Genomic DNA, 27,322 nt, shown 5'->3' with positions numbered 1-27,322 from the left:
AATAAAACCATGCCAGATTTTGCAGAGGAATTTATTAGAATAGAGTATGGGAATCAGGGAGTTGTTGTAATAATGAATTAATTTGAATAGAGTTCAGATTAAAGTTACACGTTCTCCGATGATGTTCGGTGAATGTGATAGTAATAGTCCGAGTTACCTCAACCTGAGTCTTTTTCGCTGTACATAATTTTGTGCAAACTAGTCTGAATGTCAATACAAAAAGACGCATATTTATGTATAGTCTAGTAGTCTTGGGAAAATAATAGAAGGATTAGTATTAGCTACTAATCTCGTGTTATGCGTTATATAGTTTAATCTTTCTATTATTTTCCCAAGACTACTAAACTATATATAAATATGCGTCTTTTTGTATTAGTATACCATGTCCAATAGCCTGGATTCTACATACTAGTTTACACAGGATTATGCCAATACAAGATTATGCACAATTATAAGTTGTGAAATGATAACAAACTTTCCCTCAAAGAAATGGAAGTGATATTAATTCTATTTTTATAAAAGAATATGTCATTTGAATATCCATGGTTACGAAACTTTATCTCCAAACTTGATACTTTTCTGTATGAATATTTATTTATTTTTATTATTACTCAACACCCCTTCTTAATAGTTAAAAGAAAAATTCTGAACAAAAAAAACAATCTAGAATGCCAATATTATAACAAGATTACAATAAACTCATATCACTTATCAATATTATCTACGAATTAGACCTTTGAGGAATAAGGATTATAGTATTACCTGTGAATAATTTAGGTGCACTTTCAACTTCCACTCAATGGTGTCCACGGCAAAATGCACTTCTCATATTCCATATTTTCATGGAACTCCTATGTTTACCAACATTAGCTTTTACGTGATCGTGACTTAAGATTACAGCAATGTTTCAACGGCCAAATATATACCAAAGAATTTGTACTAGGTACCCTTAAATTTTAAAGGATATATGTGCTTTTTTTGTTGTGTGTTATATTACAACATTGAACTTTGGCACTTTTTAAGAAGGTCCTGTAATAAAGATAGATAAAGAAAATTTTTAGTAATGATACAATAAATATTAAACATCCATAAATAAAAATCATTAAAATAGAAAAAAAATGCAAGAAGTACAAAATACTTTTGCATTTTAAAAATCGCACCACATAACCCTAAGATTTGTATCAAATTTCTCATATACCCTAAAGTAGTGTCGAGCATTGAAAAACAAAAGTCATTAGTCAACCCCCAACAATTTACTAGAATTCAAAAATCAATTACTCTCATTTTTGGTTACCCCCTTCAAACAACATCAACCAATTTTGGCGTTTTGATTGACTAATTATAGCGTTCATTAGCCACATTTTTCTTGTATTTAGGTCAAGGGCATATTTTAAGGATCTTATTTGACAAATAGAGTTAAGAATTTAGCTATTAGAGTTTAGAGTTTGTTGTTAGAGTTTTAACTTTTTGTTTAGCAAATTTGACTACTGATTGACCAAAAAAAAAATTTATAAATGTTTTTGGTAACAATTAACTGATTGCTAAAAGCTTATTACCATTTGTTTGTGCGAAATGACATTTATAGACATTTTAATAAATACTTTCTCCGTTTCAAAATAGTTGCACCATTTGGCATTTGATCACTATTCATGAACCAACTTTAACAAGTTTTCTCTCACTAATCTATAAGAAAAAACATAGTCAAGTGATCTTGTTGAATCTGTGTCAATACAACGATTTTGAATATCAAATTTTTATGATGTTTACTTATACACAATTAGAGATACTAGCTTTGAAGCCCGTGCATTGCACGAGTTTGTTGCTTATTTTACTTTTGCAAATTTTGTTTACATTGTTGATTTGGTGTTGTTGTGAAATGAAATTTTTCAACACCATTGTATTTATGTATTTCCTCCATTCTTTTTCCATTGCAATAATTAGTTGAAGATCTATATAATATTCGAAGGTTGTTTTATAAAATCAAACTCTACTTTTTCATCATCCAAACTCTAATATATATGTAACTTTATCGGTACATAAATTTTAGTTTTTGTTGTATCAACAAAGTTTCCGTAACAAATTTTGTTGCAATACTAAATTGTTTTGGTTCGTTGAGTAAGAATGAGGTTTTGAAATATATTTGATTCTGTAAATCGTACCTATGATCAAAGGCTATAATCACACATATATATAGTTTACTATACTTATAGTAATTATTGTATTTATCTATAAAAAAAAAGATAAAATAATGTCTTACAATTTATCTAAATAAATATATTTTCATGAGTTGTAAAACTATATATTGTAAATGGATTTTATTTTGAATCATATTACAAATACTCTCCAATGGTAAAAAAAATTATAATGTTTTAAATTAGGTAGCAAAAGTTATATTTAATTTCATAATATAATAATTTAGGTTATTTGTTCAAAACGAAACACTAATTTCTCCCAATCTAAAACTACTTTTATGTATTTAACTATATGTAGAACTTTACTTTTTAAAAAATATTTAAAATAAAAATTAATAACATGACAATCCTACGCGACACTCTTTATTTCATAAGTTGTAAAACTATATTGTAAATAGATCTTATTTCGAAACATATTTCAGGCACAATCCAATGATACAAAAATTACATTATTTCGAATTACGTAGCAAAAGTTATATACAATTTGCATAATATAATAATTTAGGTTATTCATTCAAAACCAAACGTTAATTTCTCCTTATCTACACATTATATGTATTTAAATCTATGTGAAACTCTATCTTTTTAAAAGCTAAAAATAGAAAATGCATGACATGACAATCTGACGTGGCACTCTCCATATCATAAGTTATCGAACTATATTGTGAATGGACCTTATTTCGAAACATATTTCGAGTGCTCTCCAACTGTATAAAACTTATAATATTATGAATCACGTAGCAAAAGTTATACACAATTTACCTAATTTGATAAATTAGGTTGTTGATTCAAAAGAAAACTCTAATTTTCGCTTATCTAAAATTCCATATATGTATTTAAATCTATGTAGAACTCTATTTTTGTAAAAAGTAAAAATATAAATTGATGACATGACAATCCTACGTGGCGCGTTATATGAGTTGGAAATCTAGAGGAGCTCTATATGCTCCCGAAAGTTCATCCTTTATATATATATATATATATATATATATATATATATATATATATATATATAATATATATAGAGAGAGAGAGAGAGAGAGAGAGAGAGAGAGAGAGAGATTGATTAACTACTTTCAAAAAAGCGTCTCATGAAAAAGCAAATGCAACTATTTTGAAACAGATGAAGTATATGTGTATTATTATCATTGGAGGCAAAAAAGTCATTAAATATATTTTTGCCTAATCCTCTAAAGAAAAAGCTACTATTAGAGCATGTTCACTTATGGTTCTTTTGGGCATTACTAAAAAAAACATGGGAGTGCATCCATGGTTTTTTGATGTTTCGTATTTGGGTCATGCTATTACTCAATCCATGGTTGGTCATCCTATGATCCAAACCATGGTTGGTCATCCTATGATCCAAGCCAACCATTTGTGGACATGTGATAGTGTGTCATAAATGTTATTTTCTATAATTCAAGGTTTATAATATGAATAACTTAAAAAATACAAATTTCACCAATGGTCCTATTTTTTTTTTAGATCTATAAATAAACATCCATTTTGCTATATTTTGACACACTTTAGAAATTAATTATTTCTCTTTACATTGTACGCACATGAATAATTATTTTTGGAAGTTTTTATTATTGAAGAAGTTTTTAAAATCAAAATTAATTACTACCAAAAGAATTTATTTAGGATCGTTAATATATAAAATAATTTATTTATAATCTTGTATGATATTATAAATATCAAAAGGTATAAATATGTATTGATGTGGGAGAGAGAAAATGAGATGGAGTATAGTAAGAAATGGGATAGATTGGGTCATGAGTGGGGTTCATTTGTCAAAATGGGTAATAATCCACGACAAACTTTTGTAAGATGAGAGAGAGTGATGACATGTTTTTTGGGGGCATGAGTGGACATGTCTTATGAGCTTTTTTATTTTGAGAGTTTTTATTCCAAAACTCTCTCTAAAATTCTCTTACCAAACAATCCTTAGAGTTTTTAACTAGTCAAAACTCTAAAAGTCGTTCAAAACTCTCTTTTTGCTCCAAAACTCTAATTGCCAAACATCTCCAGGGCCTTGTTTGATAAAGAGAGATTTGCAGGTAAAATTAGAGGTTTTAACTCATATTGGAGGATTTGACTGGTCAATCCTCTAAATTATGTGTTTGGTAAAGAGATATTCCAATTAGCTAATTGGATACAAAAAGCTCTTTTTAGAAAAGGTGGGGGAGGAGTCTTTTGACAGTAGAGGTACGGGAATGAGTGTTCCAATTACATTTATGTCATAAAGTTTTTGAAAATTACATTAATAAACCATTAAAGGTACAACAAATATATTACGCACATGTCCTTGTTGATCATTTTACACATTTATGTAATAATCAGCTATCAGCTACTTACCAAGCATCTTTATACAAAAAACTAATACAATCAGCTATCAAAAACTAACAATTATCCACTAATTGCCAAACAGACCTAAATTTAACTACAAACATTATAGATATACAATGCAAGGTCAATACCTCGTGCATTATTTGAAACTCCAAGCATTACCTCATAAAATTTCCCTATCTACTAAATAAAATTGTCCAACTGGTTGCAAGTATTACAATGGTGATCTTCCTTAATTCACTTTTTGTCACTAGCAAGCAAGATGCTTCATGCCTAGTTTTTTTCTATGGATTTGCGAATCAATTGCTTATCACCATAAAGTAAAATTAGATTAAAATGGTAGTCTTTTATCTTCATGCTCCCATTCTCATAGTCCAACTATTATTGCTACCCTTTTTCTAACCCCTCCCCCACCTTTGTCCTTGTTGAGCTTTCTACTTATTCTATTGTACAGGGCCTTGCATCACTAACATCAACTACATTTGAATGGGCATGGCCAGTGAACAAGAACATATCAAATACCTTTATGTTTTGGTCACTCTGTTTGATATCACTTGGCCAAGGAGGTTACAACCCTTCTCTGCAAGCCTTTGGAGGAGATCAACTTGGAGAGGAAGAAGATTTGCCTTCTAACCAAACTGACCTTAAGACCTCCAGTAAAAGGACTACTTTCTTCACTTGGTGGTACTTTGGTGTGTGCAGTGGTAGCCTCTTGGGAGTATCTATCATGTCATACATCCAAGACACTCTAGGCTGGTCTCTAGGGTTTGCAATCCCTACTATGGTCATGATCGCATCTATCATCTTATTTTCTTGCGGTACCAGGTGCTATGCATTTAATTTCGCTAATGATCAGAAGCTTGATAATCACAGTCCGCTCACGAATATCACTAATGGTCTTAAGACTGCTATATCAAGGGTGTTCAACTGTGGCATCGGTGAATCCCATCGCAAAGTCAATGCTCCAGAGTTGGAGTAAGCTCTCTTCTCTTTCTTTGGATGTGCAATTTGAGAAAAAAAAAATAACCAAACTAAAGATATATATTATAGCTCAGTAATTAGGTGATTTTTCTCTAAACAGAAACGATACTTATTTATCCTCTCTACCTTCAAGGCTGCAGGAGAATCAACTCTCGTGCCAAAAGCTAGTAGGAAGCATGGAGCCTGGTGAGAGACAAAGTAAAAGCACATGTCTTTCTGATAATGCTAAAGTAACACTAAGGCTCTTACCTATATGGACCATGTTGCTGTTGTTTGCCGTGATCTTCCAACAACCAGCCACATTCTTCACCAAACAAGGCATGACAATGAGACGGAACATTGGAACCAAGTTCAAGATCCCACCAGCAACTCTGCAAGGAGCCATTACTGTCTCAATTATCATCCTAATGCCTTTCTATGACAGGGTTCTTGTCCCCTGTACACAATTAATCACAAGAAATGAGAAGGGCATAACCGTCCTACAGAGAATGGGTGTTGGAATGGTCCTTTCCATCATTGCCATGGTAATTGCCGCGTTGGTAGAAGAAAAGAGACTCAAGAATCCATCCTTGAGCATATTTTGGTTGCTACCACAATACATATTACTAGGGATATCAGACATCTTTACAGTTGTGGGAATGCAGGAATTCTTCTATGGTGAAGTTCCCGTAAAGATGAGGACAATGGGAATAGCCTTGTACACTAGTGTGTTTGGAGTAGGCAGTTTCCTCAGTGCCATAATGATAGCTTTGATTGAGGTCTTCACGACTAGGGGAGGAAATCAGAGTTGGTTCTCTGATGATATGATGAAAGCAAGGTTAGATAAGTATTATTGGCTTCTAGCCATATTAAGTTCGTTTAGTTTGCTCATATACATAGTATTGTGTAAATTTCACAAGAGTAGGAGTGACTTAGCTAATGAAAATGATGCATAAAGTTGAAAGTTATGATTTATGCATTTTTCTTATATTCAATCTAATTTAATAGCTATGTAGCATATGGTCAGTTATATCTGACAAGCAAACTGTAACAAACAAGAACTTATAACAGAAACAACAGCCTCATTAAAAGATGCGGATGCGTAAAACTGCATGCTTGGACAGCTTAGCTCATTATGCAGCAGCAGTACTAGTCAGACCACAAGGCAGTTGATGCATCGGACTAGCAGACAGATGATTTCAGATAATTCATGTAATAAATGTATCACAAATTAGAGACCATTCAACGTTTAGTGAACTCTAATTATAGCAACTCAAAATGCTTCCTTAGCAGGAATAACAGCACAACTCAAAATGAACTCTAATGCATTTGACATCGCCAAGTCACATGGACCTCAAGCATATCCAAAAGAGAGAGAGTTGAGTCCATGCCAATAACAACTACAACAGAAGAAAGAAAATAGATATGTTTGTGCTTATGCTAACAGGAATAGCATTTAACATTGTTGTCTTTCACACATGCTCCATATTTCCCCACGCGCTCCGTATTTCCCCAGGCCGAAATACTAAAACATCTCCAAGATACAAATAGTAGAAACCTCATCCCCTAAATGAAAATGACTCCTATTATTGGCAAAAGAAATCCCCTATATCTCAGTAAAAAAGAACTATAAATCAACCCCGTAATGTGCATATATCTTTGAGCTTCGGAATTTATTCATCAATCCTCATATTATCCACCTTAGCAATCAACAGAACGATCTATAGAACCTTTTTATTGATGAGGAACAAAAACAGAAGACACAACACTATACACACAATTACAAACGTTTATAACAAAAAAGTATACGAGCAAGAAAAGGTATGGTTCTATTGCATTGCAAAACTTAGGCCAAGTTTGTATAGTACAAACTAAACAACAGTATGCCTTGATACACAGAGCATTGGCAAAAAGAAATGAATGTGAATGCTTCATTACACTCGTAGCTATGACCACCTAACACAAAGATGACGACCACAGCTATCTAACTCTAAGTCAGGGTATCAATTCCTTTTCGCAATCCACTCCCTTCGTGAATTACTCCCATCACCCCCTCCATCATCTATGCATAATTCCATCTTTCGCATCAAAGCAAGAAATGCTTCAACTCAATCAGACCACAAATCTACCTAATTCACAGAATGAGAGCCATGACCATTGATACCCACCTCCAGAGCACCATTCTCTGGTCTCAACCCGGCATCGCCTTCTTCTTGTTTAATCTCGGCAATGCCACCATCATCTGAATCTGAATCCAGAGTAAACCTTCCTTGGTTCTCCATCCTTTGCATCTCCGCACCAAGGGACCGATAATTCGAGTAATTACCCTCGCCAACGAAATTTCTCCCAAAAACCGAAAACACCCCACAAATCAGAGCAACAAGAAAAGCAAGGTGGCAATTAAACAACAGCACAGCAATTGCACCACCACGATGTGAGTCCATATGACCCTTACACTTAATCGTATAATTCCCCCTACTCTTATAACCCAAATCACAATTATGCGCAATCCAATCCGTAAAAAAAGAAAAACCCATTTGCACAAACCAAGTCCCCTTCAAGATTAACCCTAACCCACGACCTAATTTAGGGATTCCGGAATCTGGGGAAATCAACTCAATCAAAGTGGAAATCACACAAATTGAAATGGGAACAAGCATTAAATCATAGTAACGATTCTCAATCCCAGTAGAATCCTTCAAATGAAGATGAAACAACAAGAATTCTTCGAAAAAAGCGAAGAGAAGAATCAAATTGAGTAAAGGGTAAGGAAAAGAGTAAGATTTGGAGAAGAAATTGAGGAGACCAAGAAGTGAAAACATTAAGAAAAGAGAGGAAATTGCGAGTACCTGAAGTTGAAGAGAAGAACCCAATTTGTCGTTTGATGAGATTGCATTGAAGAATGAGAGAAAAGAGTCGATGATGAAGAGAAGAGATAGGAAAAAGGTTGAAATTAGGGTTATTGTGGAGAAATTACGAGGTTTATTGGATGAAGAAGAAGAGGAGAGAGATTCCCAAGCTCCAATTAGTATGAAACTTCCGCCTGCGAAGGCCATTGAAAAGAGGCCCATTGTTTTTGTATTGATGATTTATGATTTATGATTTATGATTTATGATTATTGAAATCTGGGTTTGGTAATTGGTGGTGTTGTTCTGTATAATTGCTGAGGAAGGAAGATGGTCAACGTCAGCGGCTAACACAGACTAGAAACTTGAAATGGAGGTTGTCAACTTGGAAAGCTCCACCACGCTGCTGTTATTGTTGCCGCTGCTAAATTTCACTTGTTTTACTTTTCCTCGACTCCTTTCTAACGGTTACTTGCATATCATGGGCATGGGCCATGGGTATGGGCCATGGCGGGCCGGGCCAAGAATGCGTCAAGATCAAGTCCATGTTGTGTGGGACTCGTGCCGAGCTTTAGATAATAAGGCCCATGCACAATTCACGTTACTTTTCGTGTCGGGCCAACTCGTATGGTGTCTCGTGCCTCACTTATAAAATTTATGTTTTGTCATATTGTAGAAATTTATACTTCCTCCGTTTCAAAATAGATGTTACATTGTTGACTTTTCCACTATTCATGAATGAGGTTTGACCATGCATTATTTACTATTAGGTAAAATCAAATGTTATAATGTAATATGTTGTTGAATTTGTCTTAATGTATATTTTCAGAAAATCAAAATTTTATACTTTACTCTAATACATAATTAAAGATATTAGTAGTCAAAGTAGTGCCTCGACAAGCGTTTTAGTCAACAATGTACCATCTATTTTGAAACGGAGGAAGTAGTTTTAAACTCATGCGATCCACGTGTTATTTTTTGTTTTAATGTTATGTGCTTATAAATTACATCATGCTAATGTTAAAAACTAATGTTTCAATGCTATTTGCTATATTAACAACTATGATTATATCCAACTGGTAATCTTTACAACTAAAAAAAATCTCAATTCTATATGTTTGTAAGAATTTTTCTCATTATAGCATAAGTAAAAATTTGCAAAAAAGACTTATATTTTTCCAATTTTTTTTTGAATTGATACATAATTTAAGATTTTACTGATCAAAGTTTGTGAAACTTTTATTATATATGTGTCTGGTTATAGTGTTTATCTTTTTTGTGAATGATAACAACATAATGTTATAGAGTCGACATTCTGCAATATCAATATGCAATTCAACATTTAATTTTCTATACCAGTTGTCTAGAAAAATATGTAGTACAATATCTGAGTTTTACAAGTTTACATTATCTTATTATAGTCTGGTAACCAAAGAAAAGCGACATATTTCTGATGAAAGGGGAAATTACAAATACGTCTCGAAAATAAATTATCGCTATATATGGTCATAGAGGTCAAATATTCAATCGTGAGTTTTTTTTAAGATCACTATCACTGAATTTTTTTTATCTCTGCTACTTAGATACTAGTCATATTTTATTCATGAGATATTGCTACTTGATTTGCAAATTTTCTAATCTCCATGACGTAGTGGATAACCCTAGACCTAGCAAAACTAACCCGACTCAAATTAAATCGGCTCAAATTTACTCAACTTAAGACTCAAATGGCGACCAAAAGTTGACTCGAGACCCAAAGTGACTCGATGTAAATCAAACTTGGTCCGTCCCTTAATGACCCGACTCGAATTAACGCAAACTATATTGTCAACTATGATCTCCCAATACAAGATGAACCAGTTTTAATTTTATCATCTCTAGTAATTTGTTATGTACTTTTTTTTTTAAAGAGAAATTTCATTAATTGAAGGCCAAATGACATCTACAATAGGTATTAAAGAAAAACAAGATACAGTCAAACAAGGTTAAATCAAATTCGTCTTTGGAAAAACTACAATGAACCAGATCAAACAATACATCACATCTCCCTTGAATTTGTTGAATCAAGCAACTATTGATTAGGAATTCTATCATTCAGACATAGTTTGGAAAGAGTATTCTTGATCGAGCCATATTGACCGCATCCAAGATTTCAATATCTTCATGTTGAGTCTCGAACTTCAACCAATGAAAACAATTTCTCATACCTAAAGACAAAAAAATCATACTCATAACTCCCATAGGGGAGAAGGAGATCTCCACAACAAAGACAAAAATTCCTAACGGGATTTGAAAAAAATCTCATAAATAGAGACTAATTTATTCAACAAAATAAGAAAGTAAACTAAAAATTGAAAATAAAAGAGGAAAATGGGCTTACCATGGATAAAATCATCTATGTCTGATTGCAGCCCTAACTAACGAAGAAGGGGTAGAGAAGGCTAGGATTTGAGAGAGAAAAAAGAGAAAAGGAGATGCAGCTTCTTGATTATTATTTGTTTGAGAGGAAGGCGGCTCCTTGATTAGTTCACTATGTTATGTACTTTGTTATTATCTCCTACCTAATATTTGTAAGGGTTTTTCTACGTTATACCCTTGTGTTTCTTCAATTTCTACGTTTTACCCCAACTTTTTAAAAATTCTACACGGTACCCTCAAGCTTACCTTTTTTAATGCACGATGCCCAAACTGCTGAATATATGTCATTAATTTCATTTAGTTTTTTAAATTTATTGGAACTAATTTGACTTATACATAGTTTAACCTTTAGAAGGTTATTCACTAATTAGATTCGTACCACCGGAATATAAAAAATAGACGAAATTAATGATGTATAATCAGCGGTAGGGGCATTGTCCGTTGAAAAAGGTAAGTTTAAGGGTACCGTGTGGAAATTTTAAAAGCTTGGGGTACAACGTAGAAATTGAAAAAGTACAAGGGTATAACGTAGAAAAACCCTATTTGTAATTATCAACTTAAAATTAGTTTGCTTCTTATTTATATATTTTACTTATAATTTAAGAAAAAGTTATATGCAATCCTTAGGGCTGCATATAAGATGTTAAAAATGAAAATAAATTGCATTAATTGATTAATTATTTGATCGGTTGATGCATAATTTTTCCATAAATTCACAATTTATTTCTATTTTAAGTACTCCCTCCGTCCCATTTTATTTGCTACAAGCACTTTTTCACAAAGACCAAGGAAACATGTGGGGCCCACTATGCAGAGGGGAACTTAATGAAAATTTTTGGTGCTTAATTACATTGTGAGAAAAGTGATTAAAAGCCAAATAAAAGGGGACTTGGCCCACATGGTTTAAAGTAGGCGCTACATTTTATTGAAGGAGAGATTTCATTTCCCTCCAAAATTTTCAAGGAATAATTCATCAACTTAATTTGAGTTACAATCATACAACCAAAAGGAAATGAAATTTTCCTTCCAAAATTTTACAGCAAATTTACATAACAGGGGTTTGAAATTTTCCCCAAAAATTCGAAAATAAGGGGGAATTGAATATTCCCCCAAAAAACTTGAAAAAAAATTCTAAATTTCAGGGGACTATATATACACAACCACTTTTGCACTTGCATTAAATTTTTTCAGCAAAGCCTTCAAGCAAACCAATTCTCCAAAACTCACAGAGACACCAACCAGCAGCCAGCCACCACCATCAAAGACACCAACCAGTAGTCATTTCGTTGGGGGGGGGGGGGTTTGGGGTAGATTAACTCTCAGAAAATTCATCATAGAGTTTTTTAGAAGCCATTTCTGATTTCATAGCTTCAGTTGAGGAAAGTGTAGAAGCTTTCTCAGCTTGAACATGTCTGGCATCCATAGCTTAGCTATGGCCCCCCTAGACAGTTCTACTGATAACACTTCAACACCATCCCCATCAGCTCTTAATTCACCACAAATTCACCCACTTTTTGATCTGAATGATCCACTGCCAGAACCAGAACCACAACCACAACCACAATTACAACCACAACCACAACCAGAGGCCTTTGATCTTAACAGAGCACCAGCAGCTTCAAGTGAAGAAGAAGAAGATTTCTTCACAGAAATAGAACATGGAAATGGTCAACATGAGGTTGTTGCTGAGTGGTTAGATGATGACTCAGATGTCCAAGTCTCGGAATATAATTGGACAGATAGTGAAACAGATGAAGAACATGAAGAACATCAACAGCCAGAACAAGTGGTCAATAGGACCCAGTTTTTGCACAATCATGCAAGATGTCATGTTGCAAACAGGCTACAACAAGTAGCTTACAGAAAAATTAATGGCAGATTCACTATACCTCAGGGGGGCTATAAAAAGAATTGCAATTGAGTTGAAGACTTCAAGGTGGACAATTGGTAGAATATGGAAGAATGTAAGACAACAACTCCAACAAAATGCAATAATAGAGGTGAATCACAAAAAAACAGGGAGGATAGGCAGAAAAAGAATTCAATTGGATCCTCAACAATTAACTGCAATTCCTCTAAGAAATAGGACAAGTGTAAGAGCAACAGCAGCAGCCTTAGGTTTGCACAAGTCTACATTGCACAGGTTGGTGAAAAGGGGGGCTATAAAAAAAACACACTAATGCCATAAAACCACATCTGACCCCAGCACATAAGGTTGCAAGGGTGTTGTGGTGTTTGGGTTCCATCATACCAAACACTATCCTAACAATACCAAAATTCAGCAACATGTATAATTTGGTTCATGTGGATGCGAAATGGTTTTGCATGAGCAAAATTTCTCAAAGATACTACCTAGCTCCGGGTGAAGTAGAGCCATATAGAAGATGCAAAAGCAAGAGATTCATAGTCAAAATCATGTTCATAGCTGCACTAGCAAGGCCACACATAACAGTCAATGGAGAGGTCAGTTTTGATGGGAAGATCGGAATCTTCCCATTCATAGAAGAGGTGGCAGCAAAGAGGTCAAGTTGTAACAGAGATGCAGGGGTGATTGAAACCAAACCTCAATTAAGCATCACAAAAGATGTCATAAGGGAGAAGCTAATAAAGCACATACTGCCATCTATAAGAAAGAAGTGGCCAGAGGATGGATGCAAGCAAATATGGATTGTCCTAGACAATGCAAGGCCACACATAGCAAGTAATGATGTTCGATTCACTTTGGAGGCACAAAAAGATGGATTTGATATAAGATTAATCAATCAGCCAGCACAATCTCCAAATATGAATGTGTTAGATCTTGGTTTTTTTAATGCAATTCAAACATTAAAAGATCAACTAGCACCTAGAAGTGTGAAACAGTTGGTGAAGGCAGTGAACAAGGCATTTGACAATTATGATCCTAAGCTATGCAATCATATTTGGTTAACTCTACAACAAGTGATGAAGGAGACTCTAATAGTGAAGGGTAACAACAATTACCACATACCACATATGGGGAAGAAATCACTAGAGAGGAGGGGTGAGTTACCAACATGTATTGTCATTAGTCCACAATTAGTAGAAGAGAGCAGAAAATGGGCAGAGGAAGGTCATTTTGAAGATCAACAAGAAGAAGCAAACTATGGGAAATCAGATTCAGATGATGGTATTGGGATAATATAAACAAAAAACAGCAAGCAATGGGCATTTGAAGGCCAATTTTTTGGGCATTAGAGTGCAAGAAGAATAGAATTTTTTGTAAGTAAAATACAACATATATAGGTTGATAAACATTTTGTATAAGTACATGTAAACATTTTGTATTAAACCTTTACATTTATAATATGTAAACATTATGGGTTTAGTTAAGTTAAAAAAAACAGTTAATTTGAAGTTATGGTAAAAAAAAAGTTCATTTATAGTTAAGTACGTACAAAAAACATTGTATCATTGCATCAAACAAATGAATGAGAAAAAAAGAAAATCAAATAGAACATGCACAAGATACATTGGTGCAAGATAAATTCAATCAGATTTCATTTTTTTCTCACTCATATTTAAGACAAAATGATAATGAATTTGAACATTTTCAAAACACAAGTTAGGCATGATTAAAGTTTCTCTCAGGGAGTCCTCACTCATCCATAACACTCAACACATGCTATTAAAACAGAGGAAAACTTGAAAAGAGGAGCACAAAAAATTGGTGGCAATATGAGTATAATGGTCTGAAAAGGCATAATGTCCAAAGTATAAATCATCAGACCTCATTCATCATTGAGGAACATAGTGCACCTCTCATGTAAACATATTATAAGTCATTAAAACTCTATTGGACAGCCAACACAACACCAAAATATAACACATATGCCTCATCAATTCTTTATACTACAATTCTAATCATTTTACCACTGATTAAATGCAAAATGGAGTAATAATTTGGATGTAACATCCCATTTCATCCTAGAGGATCACACCAACACACACACAAAAACAAGAACAAGGCAGAAGGCAGAACATATAAATCAATCAAAGGCAGAACATAGGACATGATCAAGGAAGAACATAGAACATGATCAAATCAAACAAAGGTAGAACATAGGACATGATCAAGGCAGAAGAACATAGAACATCATCAAATCAAACGAAGGCAGAATTTCAAACATGATCAACACAAAATTCATATAACTTGATGAAATCAATCAAAAGCAGAACATAGAACATGATCAAGGCACAAATGAAGGCAGAAGTTATAAACAAAGCAAGGCAGAACATATAAACAAATCAAATCAAAGGCAGAACATATAAAAAAATGTTGGCATCAATCATATTTTCAAACAAATGAAGGCAAAATAACATTTTTATAAACAGATCAAGGCAACCTAAACATATTTTCAAACAAATGAAGGCAAAATAACATTTTTATAAACAGATCAAGGCAACCTAAACATATTTTCAAACTAATCAAGGCAAAATAACATTTTTATAAACAGATCAAGGCAACCTAAACATATTTTCAAACAAATCAAGGCAAAATAACATTTTTATAAACAGATCAAGGCAACCTAAACTTATTTTCAAACAAAGCAAGTAAAAATAACATTTTTATAAACAGATCAAGGCAACCTAAACTTATTTTCAAACAAATCAAGTAAAAATAACATTTTTATAAACAGATCAAGGCAACCTAAACATATTTTCAAACAAATCAAGGCAAAATAACATTTGTATAAACAAATCAACCCAAAAATAACATTTATACACATGCAGAGGCAAAAACAACATATTTATAAACAGTTTTAAACAGATCAAGGCAAAAAATTACATTTACACACATCCAGAGGCAAAAACAACATATTTATAAACATCTTTAAACAGATCAAGGCAAAAAGTAACATTTACACACATCTAGAGGCAAAAACAACAGATTTATAAACATCTTTAAATAGATCAAGGGAAAAAATAAACAAATCAAGGCAACCTAAACATTTTTTCGAACAAATCAAGGCAAATCAACATATATATAAAAAAATCGAGGCAAAATAAACATACATAAAACAAATCAAGGGAAAATAAACAAATTTTTAAACAGATCGAGGCAAAAACAACATGCGTATAAACAAATCGAGCCAAAAACAAGAAAAAAACACAAACCCTATACATGCAATCTAATCAAACGCAACCCCGCAGGCAAAGCATGTTAAAAAAACTTCCTAAAATTAAAAAAAAACAGAGATTTAAGTTAAGGAGTGGACCGATCTGAGCCAAAATTTGAAAGGGGACGCTCGGAAACCATTTCGAGATGGTTTTTATACCAACAGAGGTAAGCTCGCCATGATTTAAAGCCTTCCGGAGGTGGATCTCCCAAGTTTTCAGGTTTTTGTGCCCTCAACTACACCACCAAATTGAAGATCTGTTGGTTTTCTTGAAGGCGCGCCACAAGCCCAACAAAACGAACCAAAATCCAAGGGTTTTTTTGAAACCCTAGAATTTTTTGCCTCCGCATCGGACTCGTCAAGCGAATCAAAGGGCCGTTTCTTTGATTTCGGAGTTAACTCATCCATCATATACCCAAAAAATGCAAGAAACAGGGGACTCGCTTTTCTTAAATCACTCAAAAACCACAAAAATTAGGTTTATAATGATCGCAGAAAAGAGTAGATAATTAATCTACTGTTTTTTTGAACAAATTTGGATTGTAAAACCCTAGATCTGAGGGTTTGAAGAAGAAGAAGAGAGAGGAAAGTGAGAGTCAGAAGGAGAGAGAGTAGTAGATGATGAGAGAGAGGAATGTGACGGAAGAAAATGAGATTAGGGTTTGGAGGGAAGGATTATAAAGGGAGTTGGGGGATTAAATGGGGGAGGTTGGGGGATTAAATGGGTTGGGTGGGTATTAGTTGGGCTAATACTTTTGGGCTGATGTTTTGTAGGATTTGTTTTATTATCCTTTCAAGAAAGATTGACAAATGTAGCAAATAAAAAGAGACACACCTAAATGGCAAAATGTAGCAAATAAATTAGGACGGAGGGAGTAGTTTATTTATGTCTTAGAGCACCTCCAATGGGTAAAAATAGCCTCCCCATATGGAGTCTCTCTCCTCAAATGGGCCTCCACATGAGTGGGGTTGGTTCCCCATTTAATGAGCGTGCTCTAATTCTAGGGGAGGTGCCCAAATGAAGAAGAAATCAGAAGCTTACACGTGGCGGCAGGACCACTTGGGAGAAAGAAGAAAAAAAGCTGAACAGGCTGCCCCTGCCAGCCTGACGCGTTCCCAGCACCAACCAAATGCCGCCAAATGTCCATTTCCCCTTTAAAAGCAACGATTATTTTTTAAAATAGCCGTTGCATAATTTTGGCATTTAAAAAAATTCTGCTAATTAAAAAAAAAATATACCAACGTTCATATTTTTTAATTGTCTATAAATAGAGACCAATTATGCCATATTTTAGATACATTCAAATTTCTCTACCTTTTCCAATCTTTAATTTCTCTAATTTTTCTCATCTTAATTGTACATTTTATTCCTCTACTCTTTAAATACTTCCAAACAAATTATCCATAATTATGAATCCTAATAATTCTAATTATGGAAATAGGCCTCAAAGAACCCCAAATTATCAATTTAATCTCAACCACCCACAAAATACAAATTCCCCACAAAATTCTAATATCCAACAAAATTCTAACTCCCCACAAAATTCTAATTTCCAACGTAATCGAAATTTCCAACAAAATTCAAATTCCCCACAAAATCCAAATTTCCATCAAAATTTCGAACAAAACCCAAATCGTCAAAATACTAATATTGCTTTTGATCCAAATATGCTCAATAACCCTCAAATCCAAGCCTTATTCCAAACATTTGTACTCCAAAGTCAACAACGTTCTAATTTCGAAACCTCGCCCCATACTCCGGTGAATCTCTCATCTCCAATGTCTCAATATATGGATCAAAATCCTACAACTCCAGGGGGAGACGGGAGCAATAACCGAATACTGGTTGGAGATTATTACCAAACTCAACAACTCGGAGACGATGATGATGCTTATGATGATGATGATGAAGCAGACCAAGGTGGAAAAGGTCAAGATAAGATACTAAAAGAAAGGTGGGGACATGATGAGGATATATCATTGGTCTCCGGATACCTTAATTGTGGTGGTGATCCATTAGTGGGAACAGATCAATCAAAGGCAAAGCTTTGGAAAGAAATCAAGCACATCTACGATGTTGAAGTGGTAAAAAAACCATGACTCATCCACCCAAGGACCATGAAGTCAATTAAAGCGCATTGGAGAACCATCAACCGACTCGTGACTTTGTGGGTATCGCAACTCGGTGAAGCCGAGCGAATGACATCAAGTGGAATGGCTATTACGGATGTAGAGGCTAAAGCTCATGAACTATACCAACAAAAACAAAATGGTAAAGTGAAAGGCTTATCGCGTACCTAACAAAAATAACCTAACTATTCCTCCTAACTAATGTAGTCGGGCAAGTAAGGATCGAATCCCAAGAGACTAACTGATTCAAAGTAGTTAAATTGACTCTAATTAATACTAAGCAAGTAATCAAATAAGTGATGATGAACTAATCTAAATAACTAAAGCAAATGAAATTATCAAGAGTGAATCAAAGACTAAAGACATCTAGGTTTAAGTATCCCCACTAACACGAATTAATGCCACAAACAATCCCTTTTCCCTTAATTAACTAATAAATAACTCATAGGATAGACGCGCCCTAATAATACTAAGGATTTCTTTCGATCAATCAATAGCTTCCCTAACAATGCAATCATGCCTATTTTCATGGAGTCATGCAAATTAAGGACTTTAGACATAGCATCCTAACATCCTAATAAATTCCATCAACTACTTTCTTAATGATTTTAGATTCGATTAAGATTCAACTTCCGTTGCAAAAATAATCACACTCAATATATACTATTTCTAGTCATATATTGATAATTAAAACCAACCCTAAAATAAATGAATCATAAATTAATCAAAGTTTGGGAATTGGGAATTAAACAAGCATCAATTCATATAGGGTTCAACCTAACCCTAGAATAAAAACTACTCACACATGATGATTGAACAAACAAAATAAGGATTAAAAGAAAGCATGATTAACAATAATAATAAATAGAATAGAGAAGAGAAAATAATACTTGAATTAATTGATGAAATTGCAAACTTGAATGTCGAAAACAAAGACTTGAGGAAAAAAAATGGAGAATGGCGTGATAACGTGAAGAAGCGTCCAAGAGGAAAAACAAATCTCACGTTTTTTCTCTAAAAAATCTCCTTTCAAATTCTATCCAAAACCTATTTATATCTATCCAAATACAAGGAGTTTGACTAGGATTTGGACTCCTAAAACACTCTAAAACTAAGATTACGTAATATTGAAATTGGAGACCGCCATGGCCTTGCGGTAAGCTTGAAAGGACCGCCAAAGGGTGGCGGTTTATGCTGTTTTTTTGTTCTCTTGCTATCAAAAGTCCATTTTGTAGCTCCTTAGGCATGGTAATTAATGGTTACCAAAGCCATATCGCAATATATCTTCAAAATCATCGCAGATAAAGCTATCAATCCATCTGAATGCTCCGCAATCATCCAAGCTTTCGTGCAAATCCAATCAACTCCAATAAACGCCATAATCCTACAAAAACAAAACAAATCACCCGAGAAGAGCAATAGCGAAAAGTAAAGAATAATAGCTCTAAGAGATTAAATATATGGGAAAAATATGGTGAACACACACAAATATATCACATAAAAATGATTATATAAACGCGTTATCAAATTCCCCCACACTTAACCTTTGCTCGTCCTCGAGAAAAGAAACTAAGAAAAGAAAAACTATTCTAAGGAAGCAGTAAAACCTATACTCACTGTCGTAGGAATCACGATTGCACTTAGCACGTGCAACAAGCCCTTTAAACCCCTAGGCTACCCTAGTGGACGAGTAAGGTCTCGTGAAGGTTTTCAGAAGGCATACCTACAAAGCCAAATGATGAATTCCCAAACCGAATAGCAAAACAAGATAGTCATGAGAAACAAAATTCATTTTCTTTCGAAATCACTTATGCGTTACAAATCAACAAGCACAAATCAATTTTCCATGCAAACAAGACTTAGCACCCTCAGTGATCAACCAGTCTTACCACACATCTCCCCAAACTTGACTCAGTTGTACAATAACAGCTTCTCACTCTAGTTGTGTAAAACAAAACAAAGAAGCCACTCATGTGTTTAAGAGGTTAGAATAAGAATCACTCATCCTAAATGCAATAAAGCACATCAACTTCACGTAACTGTCTTCTTTAGATTTGCAAATTGACTTTCTCCACTTATACTGTTAGGATGCAACACGGAAGTCATGAGTTCTATAAAAGGGTAGGCTTGGTTAAATGGGGTTGGATAACGTTATTTGGGAATGTGGTGCTCAAAAATAAAAGAAAACTTAGTCCCACTACAGATTCCGAATGCCGGGTTCAATCCAACCTTATATCCACCCAAAATTTGAAAGGCTTATCGCGTACCTAACAAAAATAACCTAACTATTCCTCCTAACTAATATAGTCGGGCAAGTAAGGATCGAATCCCAAGAGACTAACTGATTCAAAGTAGTTAAATTGACTCTAATTAATACTAAGTAAGTGATCCGAATAAGTGATGATGAACTAATCTAAATAACTAAAGCAAATGAAATTATCAAGAGTGAATCAAAGACTAAAGACATCTAGGTTTAAGTATCCCCACTAACACGAATTAATGCCACAAACAATCCCTTTTTCCTTAATTAACTAATAAATAACTCATAGGATAGACGCGCCCTAATAATACTAAGGATTTCTTTCGATCAATCAATAGCTTCCCTAACAATGCAATCATGCCTATTTTCATGGAGTCATGCAAATTAAGGACTTTAGACATAGCATCCTAACATCCTAATAAATTCCATCAACTACTTTCGTAATGATTTCCTTTATCTTAAATTAGGGTTCTAGATTCGATTAAGATTCAACTTTCGTTGCAAAAATAATCACACTCAATATATACTATTTCTAGTCATATATTGATAATTAAAACCAACCCTAAAATAAATGAATCATAAATTAATCAAAGTTTGGGAATTGGGAATTAAACAAGCATCAATTCATATTAGGGTTCAACCTAACCCTAGAATAAGAAACTACTCACACATGATGATTGAACAAACAAAATAAGGATTAAAAGAAAGCATGATTAACAATAATAATAATAGAATAGAGAAAAGAAAATAATACTTGAATTAATTGATGAAATTGCAAACTTGAATGTCGAAAACAAAGACTTGAGGAAAAAAAATGGAGAATGGCGTGATAACGTGTGTTATTTCCCTAGGAACACTACAAGAGGGGGGGTGAATTGTAGGTGTAGAAATAAACGTAACTTTTTGCGGAAATTAAAACTTAAACGAATAAACAAGCTAAAGGAACACAAGGGATTTTTACGAGGAAAAACTTCTTGGGCCCAACAAGAAGAAACAACCTCGACCACTAGGGATTTTAAACTCAACACTTTCACTAATTAGGCCAAACAACTCTGTTACAACCTAATTCTAACTCGAGCCCTACCTTGAGTTCCTAAACTCAAGTTCCTGAACCACTGTTCCCTTAACAGCAGTTCCTCTCAACTTCACTCGAAGTTTTCTCACACATACAAGCATCACTCAAAGCCTTTCTCTTACAGAACTTCACTCAAAGTTCCCTTACCCCAAAAACCAAAATACAATTGATCGAAATAAGCTTAGTGGAATTAGAGTAAGAAGGCAAAGAACAAATGGCTATTATGAGAGAATGAGGGCACTGACACTTAATAAGTTAAACTCACTTAATTACTTAGTCAGACACACTTTGGAACTTATCTAGACTTCTATATTTATAGTGTTAATCATGAAGAACGTGGGATTAATGTTAGAGTACACGTTTTAATCCATTTACCCATGATGTTCCTTCCCCTAAGGAACACGTTTTACATCATGTCCCATGATCCCATGAACTATAAATGAACGTGGAAAAATGCAGCCATTACTCCTAAATAATAGGAGTTCCTTCAACATTATCCGAAAATCAGTTTTTATAAACTCTTTTTATTTTTAAATCTGAATTTCTAATCTTTAAGAAAATAATATCTTTGAAATAAAATCTTTCTAACAACCGGATATTTATTTTCTTATTTTCGAAAAATAAAATCTTTTCCAAAACAGATTTTCTTTTTTAAAACTGATTTTATCATTTGAAATTAGAAATAACTAATTTCCTATAATCTAGGCATGACTTACTCCATTATCTTTTAATCGTTATACTAAGTACACGCCTAAGTCTAGTTCCTTATATTAGTTCAGTTCCTTTAACATATTTACTAAGTGCCACTGAGTTTGTTCCTTACAGAGGAACAAACGCTTCATTCTCAAATATTCTGCCACAGTTCCTTACCATTCTTTCTTTGTTCCTTTACATTGGAACTAGAAAATAAAACGCCTAGCTTCTATTATTCTTGATCCAATGCTTGCTCCAGTATCAACATAGAAACTTCTTTACTTAGCCTTTGAAATCCTCTCTTGACTTCTTCATTGACTTTGTTTCTCCCAGTTCCTTGCATTGATACCTTAGACACCATACACTTAAATAATTCATTAGTTCACTACTTAGTTTGTTCCTTTGTTTCTTTGTCATTATCAAAACTAGGGTTCAACAACGTGAAGAAGCGTCCAAGAGGAAAAACAAATCTCACGTTATTTTTCTCTAAAAGAATCTCCTTTTTCAAATTCTATCCAAAACCTATTTATATCTATCCAAATACAAGGAGTTTGACTAGGATTTGGACTCCTAAAACACTCTAAAACTAAGATTACGTAATATTGAAATTAGAGACCGCCATGGCCTTGCGGTAAGCTTGAAAGGACCGCCAAAGGGTGGCGGTTTATGCTGTTTTTTTGTTCTCTTGCTATCAAAAGTCCATTTTGTAGCTCCTTAGGCATGGTAATTAATGGTTACCAAAGCCATATCACAATATATCTTCAAAATCATCGCAGGATAAAGCTATCAATCCATCTGAATGCTCCGCAATCATCCAAGCTTTCGTGCAAATTCCAATCAACTCCAATAAACGCCATAATCCTACAAAAACAAAACAAATACACCCGAGAAGAGCAATAGCGAAAAGTAAAGAATAATAGCTCTAAGAGATTAAATATATGGGAAAAATATGGTGAACACACACAAATATATCACATAAAAATGATTATATAAACACGTTATCATAAAGCTTTCAAATTGTACCATTGTTGGATGGGAATGAGACACCTTTCAAGATGGCAACCCGGATACGATTCAATTGTTGTGAGTCAATCAAGTTCAAAAAGGTCAAGTGATGAAGTTGTATCAGTTCGCCCGAATGGTGTGAAGAAGGCTAAGGCACAAAGAAAAATGAAAGGAGTAGCTACAATTTTAGATGATTTCAACAACACTTTAAGTGAAATGCAAGGTGAACGAATTACAATAAGGAAAGATATAGAAGAAATGATGGATTACCAAAAGCAGCGAGATGAAAAGAAAATGAGGTTCAAGATGTATCAATTGTTGATGACCAAACCATCTCTTGATGCGGTTGAGTTCGAATACTATGAGAAGCTAAGAGAAGAATTTATGAAGTAGTTTAGTTATAAGGTTGTTTTATTTAGTACCCTTAATTCTTTCGTAATTCTAGTATTTACTATCCTAGTTTGTATTGTTTTAATATTTGTTATCTATTGAGAATCTTATCTTCTGAAAAGTGGATTACAATCTTATCTTTTGAAAATCTTTATTTTTGGGATTGTGTAGTCCTTTCTTATCTTCTGAGATTGCACTCTTATCATCAAATGTTTATAAAAGATGAATTGGTTGAATGATAACATCACACCATAACACCATCCTTCTTTTTACAAAAAAATATCATTCTTCTTCCTTCAAACCACTTCATTCTTCTTTTCTTCTTGCAACAAAAGGAAACATGAACTTGGATTACAATTCTTCAAGTTCAAGTGATGACCAGTTTGATGATATGGTCAATAACATGATTTTTCAACGCGTATCTTGAAGAACAAGAAGACTACGTAATTCAACAAGCTGTTCAAACAATTGTTGCTCCAATCATAGAAGCCACTCAAAGAAGATCTCCCAAAAAAAAAAAATTATTCCAAGACAGGCACAATCAAAGTAATAACGATTACTTTGTTGATCGTCCTCTATATACCGAAGACATGTTCCGACGTAGATTTCGTATGCATCGTCCTCTTTTCTTTCGAATTGTGGACGCAGTCGCTGCGCAAGACCAATACTTTCAACAACGACCATACGCAACTGGGAAGCTAGGTGCCTCCACTCTTCAGAAATGCACAGCAGCATTGAGGTGTCTAGCATATGGATCAGCATCTGACGCAGTCGACGAGTACATCAAAATTGCTGAATCAACTGCAAAGGAGTGCCTTGTGCACTTTGTGCAAGGAATTCGAAAAGCTTTTACGACCGAGTACTTAAGGAGGCCTACAGTAACCGACTTGCAACGCCTCTGACGTGACGGGGAAAGGCGGGATTTCTTCTCTCTCCTCACCTTATTTGTCCACCTCATTTTCCACTACCTCCCCATTTTACCTTACTCAAATTTGAAACACATACCTCCATTCATCTACCTCCCCATTTATCTTCTCTCTCTCCATCCAACCTTTTCTCTCTCCTACTTTCCCATACCCCACCAATATTTTATCTATTGATTATATACTTCATATTTAACATGATTTCTTTGTAATTAAATAAAAAAATCGTAATTATCCTCATTAATTTCATAATTAATCAATAAATAATTACACACTAATTAAATTCGGTAGTTCTAATTACGCTATGTAAATTGCTAATCACGCTATTAAAACGATAAATCGTTAATTTATGCTCATCTTTTAATTAAGCTACTTAATTGAGATTTCTTACAACAATGGCTAAACTTAATATTACAAACAATAATTCACTCATCATTGGTTGATTGGCGACAATTGTGCCAAATGTGTTGAGCCAAGTCCTTTTGTAAGGAGTTGTGAACATCTCTATCCCACGCATCAGCTCTTCTTTGCAAATATTGTTGCATCCCTATATCATTGTAGCGACCAGGTTGAACAGAAATGTTTCAAGCCTATGGCTAGACGAAGTACTAGCAATCGAGGCATTTTCTTGCTCGAAGTCTGATGCGTCTTGATAATTTAGATATGTATCCCGTTCATCCTCGACAATCATATTGTGAAGAATGATACACGCCAGCATTATTTCCCACATTAAGTGTTATCCCAAATGAGTGATGGCCTTTGTATTATTGCAAAGCGTGCTTGTAAAACCCCAAACGCACGTTCGACGTCTTTCCGAACTGATTCTTGACGTTTGGTGAACAACTCATCGACGGGAGATAGTGGGAGTCGAATTGCTGGCATGAACACTGCCCATTTAGGGTAGATCCCATCTGTTAGGTAATATCCCCTATTATAGGTATTACCATTCACATTAAATTCCTCAGGAGCTCTTCCTTGATAAAGATCATCAAACACCGGAGAGCGTGCCAATACATTGATATCATTGCAAGTTCCCGGTGTTCCGAAAAATGCATGCCATATCCACAAGTCTCCGGAGGCCACGGCTTCTAGAATTACCGTTGCAGATTTGGACCTACCTTGATACAACCCTTTCCATGCTCGTGGGCAATTTTTCCATTGCCAATGCATGCAATCTATGCTGCCCATCATTCCAGGAAAACCCGCCTTTCCCCGTCACGTAAGAGGCGTTGCAAGTCGGTTACTGTAGGCCTCCTAACGGTCGTAAAAGCTTTTCGAATTCCTTGCACAAAGTGCACAAGGCACTCCTTTGCTGTTATTCAGCAATTTTGATGTACTCGTCGACTGCGTCAGATGCTGATCCATATGCTAGACACCTCAATGCTGCTGTGCATTTCTGATAGATGGAGGCACCTAGCTTCCCAGTTGCGTCTGGTGTTGTTGAAAAATTTGTCTTTGCAGCGACTGCGTTCATAATTCGAAAGAAAAGAGGACGATGCATACGAAATCTGCGTCGGAACATGTCTTCGGTATATAGAGGACGATCAACAAAGTAATCGTTCATTAACCTTTGATTTGCATCAGCACGGTCTCTTGGAATAATTTTTTTTTTTTGGGAGATTTCTTTGAGTGGCTTCTATGATTGGAGCAACAATTGTTTGAACAGCTTGTTGAATTACGTAGTCTTCTTGTTCTTCAAGATACGCGTTGTATAAAATCATGTTATTGACCATATCATCAAACTGGTCATCACTTGAACTTGAAGAATTGTAATCCAAGTTCATGTTTCCTTTTGTTGCAAGAAGAGAAGAAGAATGAAGTGGTTTGAAGGAAGAAGAATGATATTTTTTGTAGAAAGAAGGATGGTGTTATGGTGTGATGTTATCATTCAACCAATTCATCTTTTATAGACATTTGATGATAAGAGTGCAATCTCTCGAAAATAAGAAAGGACTACACAATCCCAAAAAAAAAGATTTTCAAAAGATAAGATTGTAATCCACTTTTCAGAAGATAAGATTCTCAATAGATAAAATATCAAAACAATACAAACTAGGATAGTAAATACTAGAATTACGAAAGAATTAAGGATACTAAATAAAACAACCTTATCAAACTACTTCATAAACTCTTCTCTTAGCTTCTCATAGTATTCGAACTCAACCGCATCAAGAGATGGTTTGGTCATCAACAATTATACATCTTGAACCTCATTTTCTTTTCATCTCGCTGCTTTTGGTAATCCATCATTTCTTCTATATTTTTTCGCTAATTCGTTCACCTTGCATTTCACTTAAAGTGTTGTTGAAATCATCTAAACTTGTAGCTACTCCTTTCATTTTTTCTTGTGCCTTAGCCTTCTTCACACCATCGGGCGAACTGATACAACTTCATCACTTGACCTTTTTGAACTTGATTGACTCACAACAGTTGAATCGTATCCGGGTTGCCATCTTGAAAGGTGTCTCATTCCCATCCAACAATGGTACAATTTGAAAGCTTTATTATTTTGTTTTTGTTGGTATAGTTCATGAGCTTTAGCCTCTACATCCGTAATAGCCATTCCACTTGATTTCATTCGCTCGGCTTCACCGAGTTGCGATACCCACAAAGTCACGAGTCGGTTGATGGTTCTCCAATGCGCTTTAATTGACTTCATGGTCCTTGGGTGGATGAGTGATGGTTTTTTTACCACTTCAACATCGTAGATGGCTTGATTTCTTTCCAAAGCTTTGCCTTTGACTGATCTGTTCCCACTAATGGATCACCACCACAATTAAGGTATCCGGAGACCAATGCTATATCCTCATCATGTCCCCACCTTTCTTTTAGTATCTTATCTTTACCTTTTCCACCTTGGTCCGCTTCATCATCATCATCATAAGCATCATCATCGTCTCCGAGTTGTTGAGTTTGGTAATAATCTCCAATCGGTATTCGGT

At 34.5% G+C, this 27,322-nt stretch overlaps 5 protein-coding genes across 6 annotated transcripts in view; 3 read left to right on the top strand and 2 right to left on the bottom strand.

Annotated features, from left to right (window-relative positions):
• LOC104908592 (protein NRT1/ PTR FAMILY 5.8) overlaps nt 1-6,496 on the top strand; it is a 7,447-nt gene extending 951 nt beyond the window's left edge. Inside the window, exons 3-4 of one of the 2 annotated variants that reach the window (XM_010697715.3) lie at nt 4,996-5,516; nt 5,623-6,496. In XM_010697715.3, the coding sequence (XP_010696017.1) occupies nt 4,996-5,516; nt 5,623-6,457 (1,356 nt within the window). In that variant the 3' untranslated portion in view covers nt 6,458-6,496. The remainder of the gene's footprint in view (nt 1-4,995; nt 5,517-5,622) is intronic. The other variant, XM_010697716.3, reaches the window with a different exon arrangement.
• Nucleotides 6,497-7,208: 712 nt separating this feature from the next.
• LOC104908593 (uncharacterized) lies at nt 7,209-8,786 on the bottom strand. Its single transcript, XM_010697717.4, has one exon. It carries the CDS (start codon nt 8,570-8,572, stop codon nt 7,631-7,633), a length of 942 nt encoding a protein of 313 aa, XP_010696019.1. The 5' UTR covers nt 8,573-8,786; the 3' UTR covers nt 7,209-7,630.
• Nucleotides 8,787-13,052: 4,266 nt separating this feature from the next.
• LOC104908611 (uncharacterized) lies at nt 13,053-13,931 on the top strand. The gene has a single exon (XM_010697736.1). It carries the CDS (start codon nt 13,053-13,055, stop codon nt 13,929-13,931), a length of 879 nt encoding a protein of 292 aa, XP_010696038.1.
• Nucleotides 13,932-24,047: 10,116 nt separating this feature from the next.
• On the top strand, nt 24,048-24,359 carry LOC125492003 (uncharacterized). Its single transcript, XM_048634089.2, has one exon. It carries the CDS (start codon nt 24,048-24,050, stop codon nt 24,357-24,359), a length of 312 nt encoding a protein of 103 aa, XP_048490046.2.
• A 750-nt stretch (nt 24,360-25,109) lies between these two features.
• LOC104886892 (uncharacterized) lies at nt 25,110-25,568 on the bottom strand. Its single transcript, XM_010671424.3, has one exon. It carries the CDS (start codon nt 25,566-25,568, stop codon nt 25,110-25,112), a length of 459 nt encoding a protein of 152 aa, XP_010669726.3.
• Between the last annotated feature and the right edge of the window lie 1,754 nt (nt 25,569-27,322).

Source organism: Beta vulgaris, chromosome 7 (assembly GCF_026745355.1).
Source record: "Beta vulgaris subsp. vulgaris cultivar EL10 chromosome 7, EL10.2, whole genome shotgun sequence".
NCBI classification, from domain to species: domain Eukaryota; kingdom Viridiplantae; phylum Streptophyta; class Magnoliopsida; order Caryophyllales; family Amaranthaceae; genus Beta; species Beta vulgaris.
Note: the sequence above shows the minus strand (reverse complement) of the source record. Positions and strands in the feature narration are given on the sequence as shown.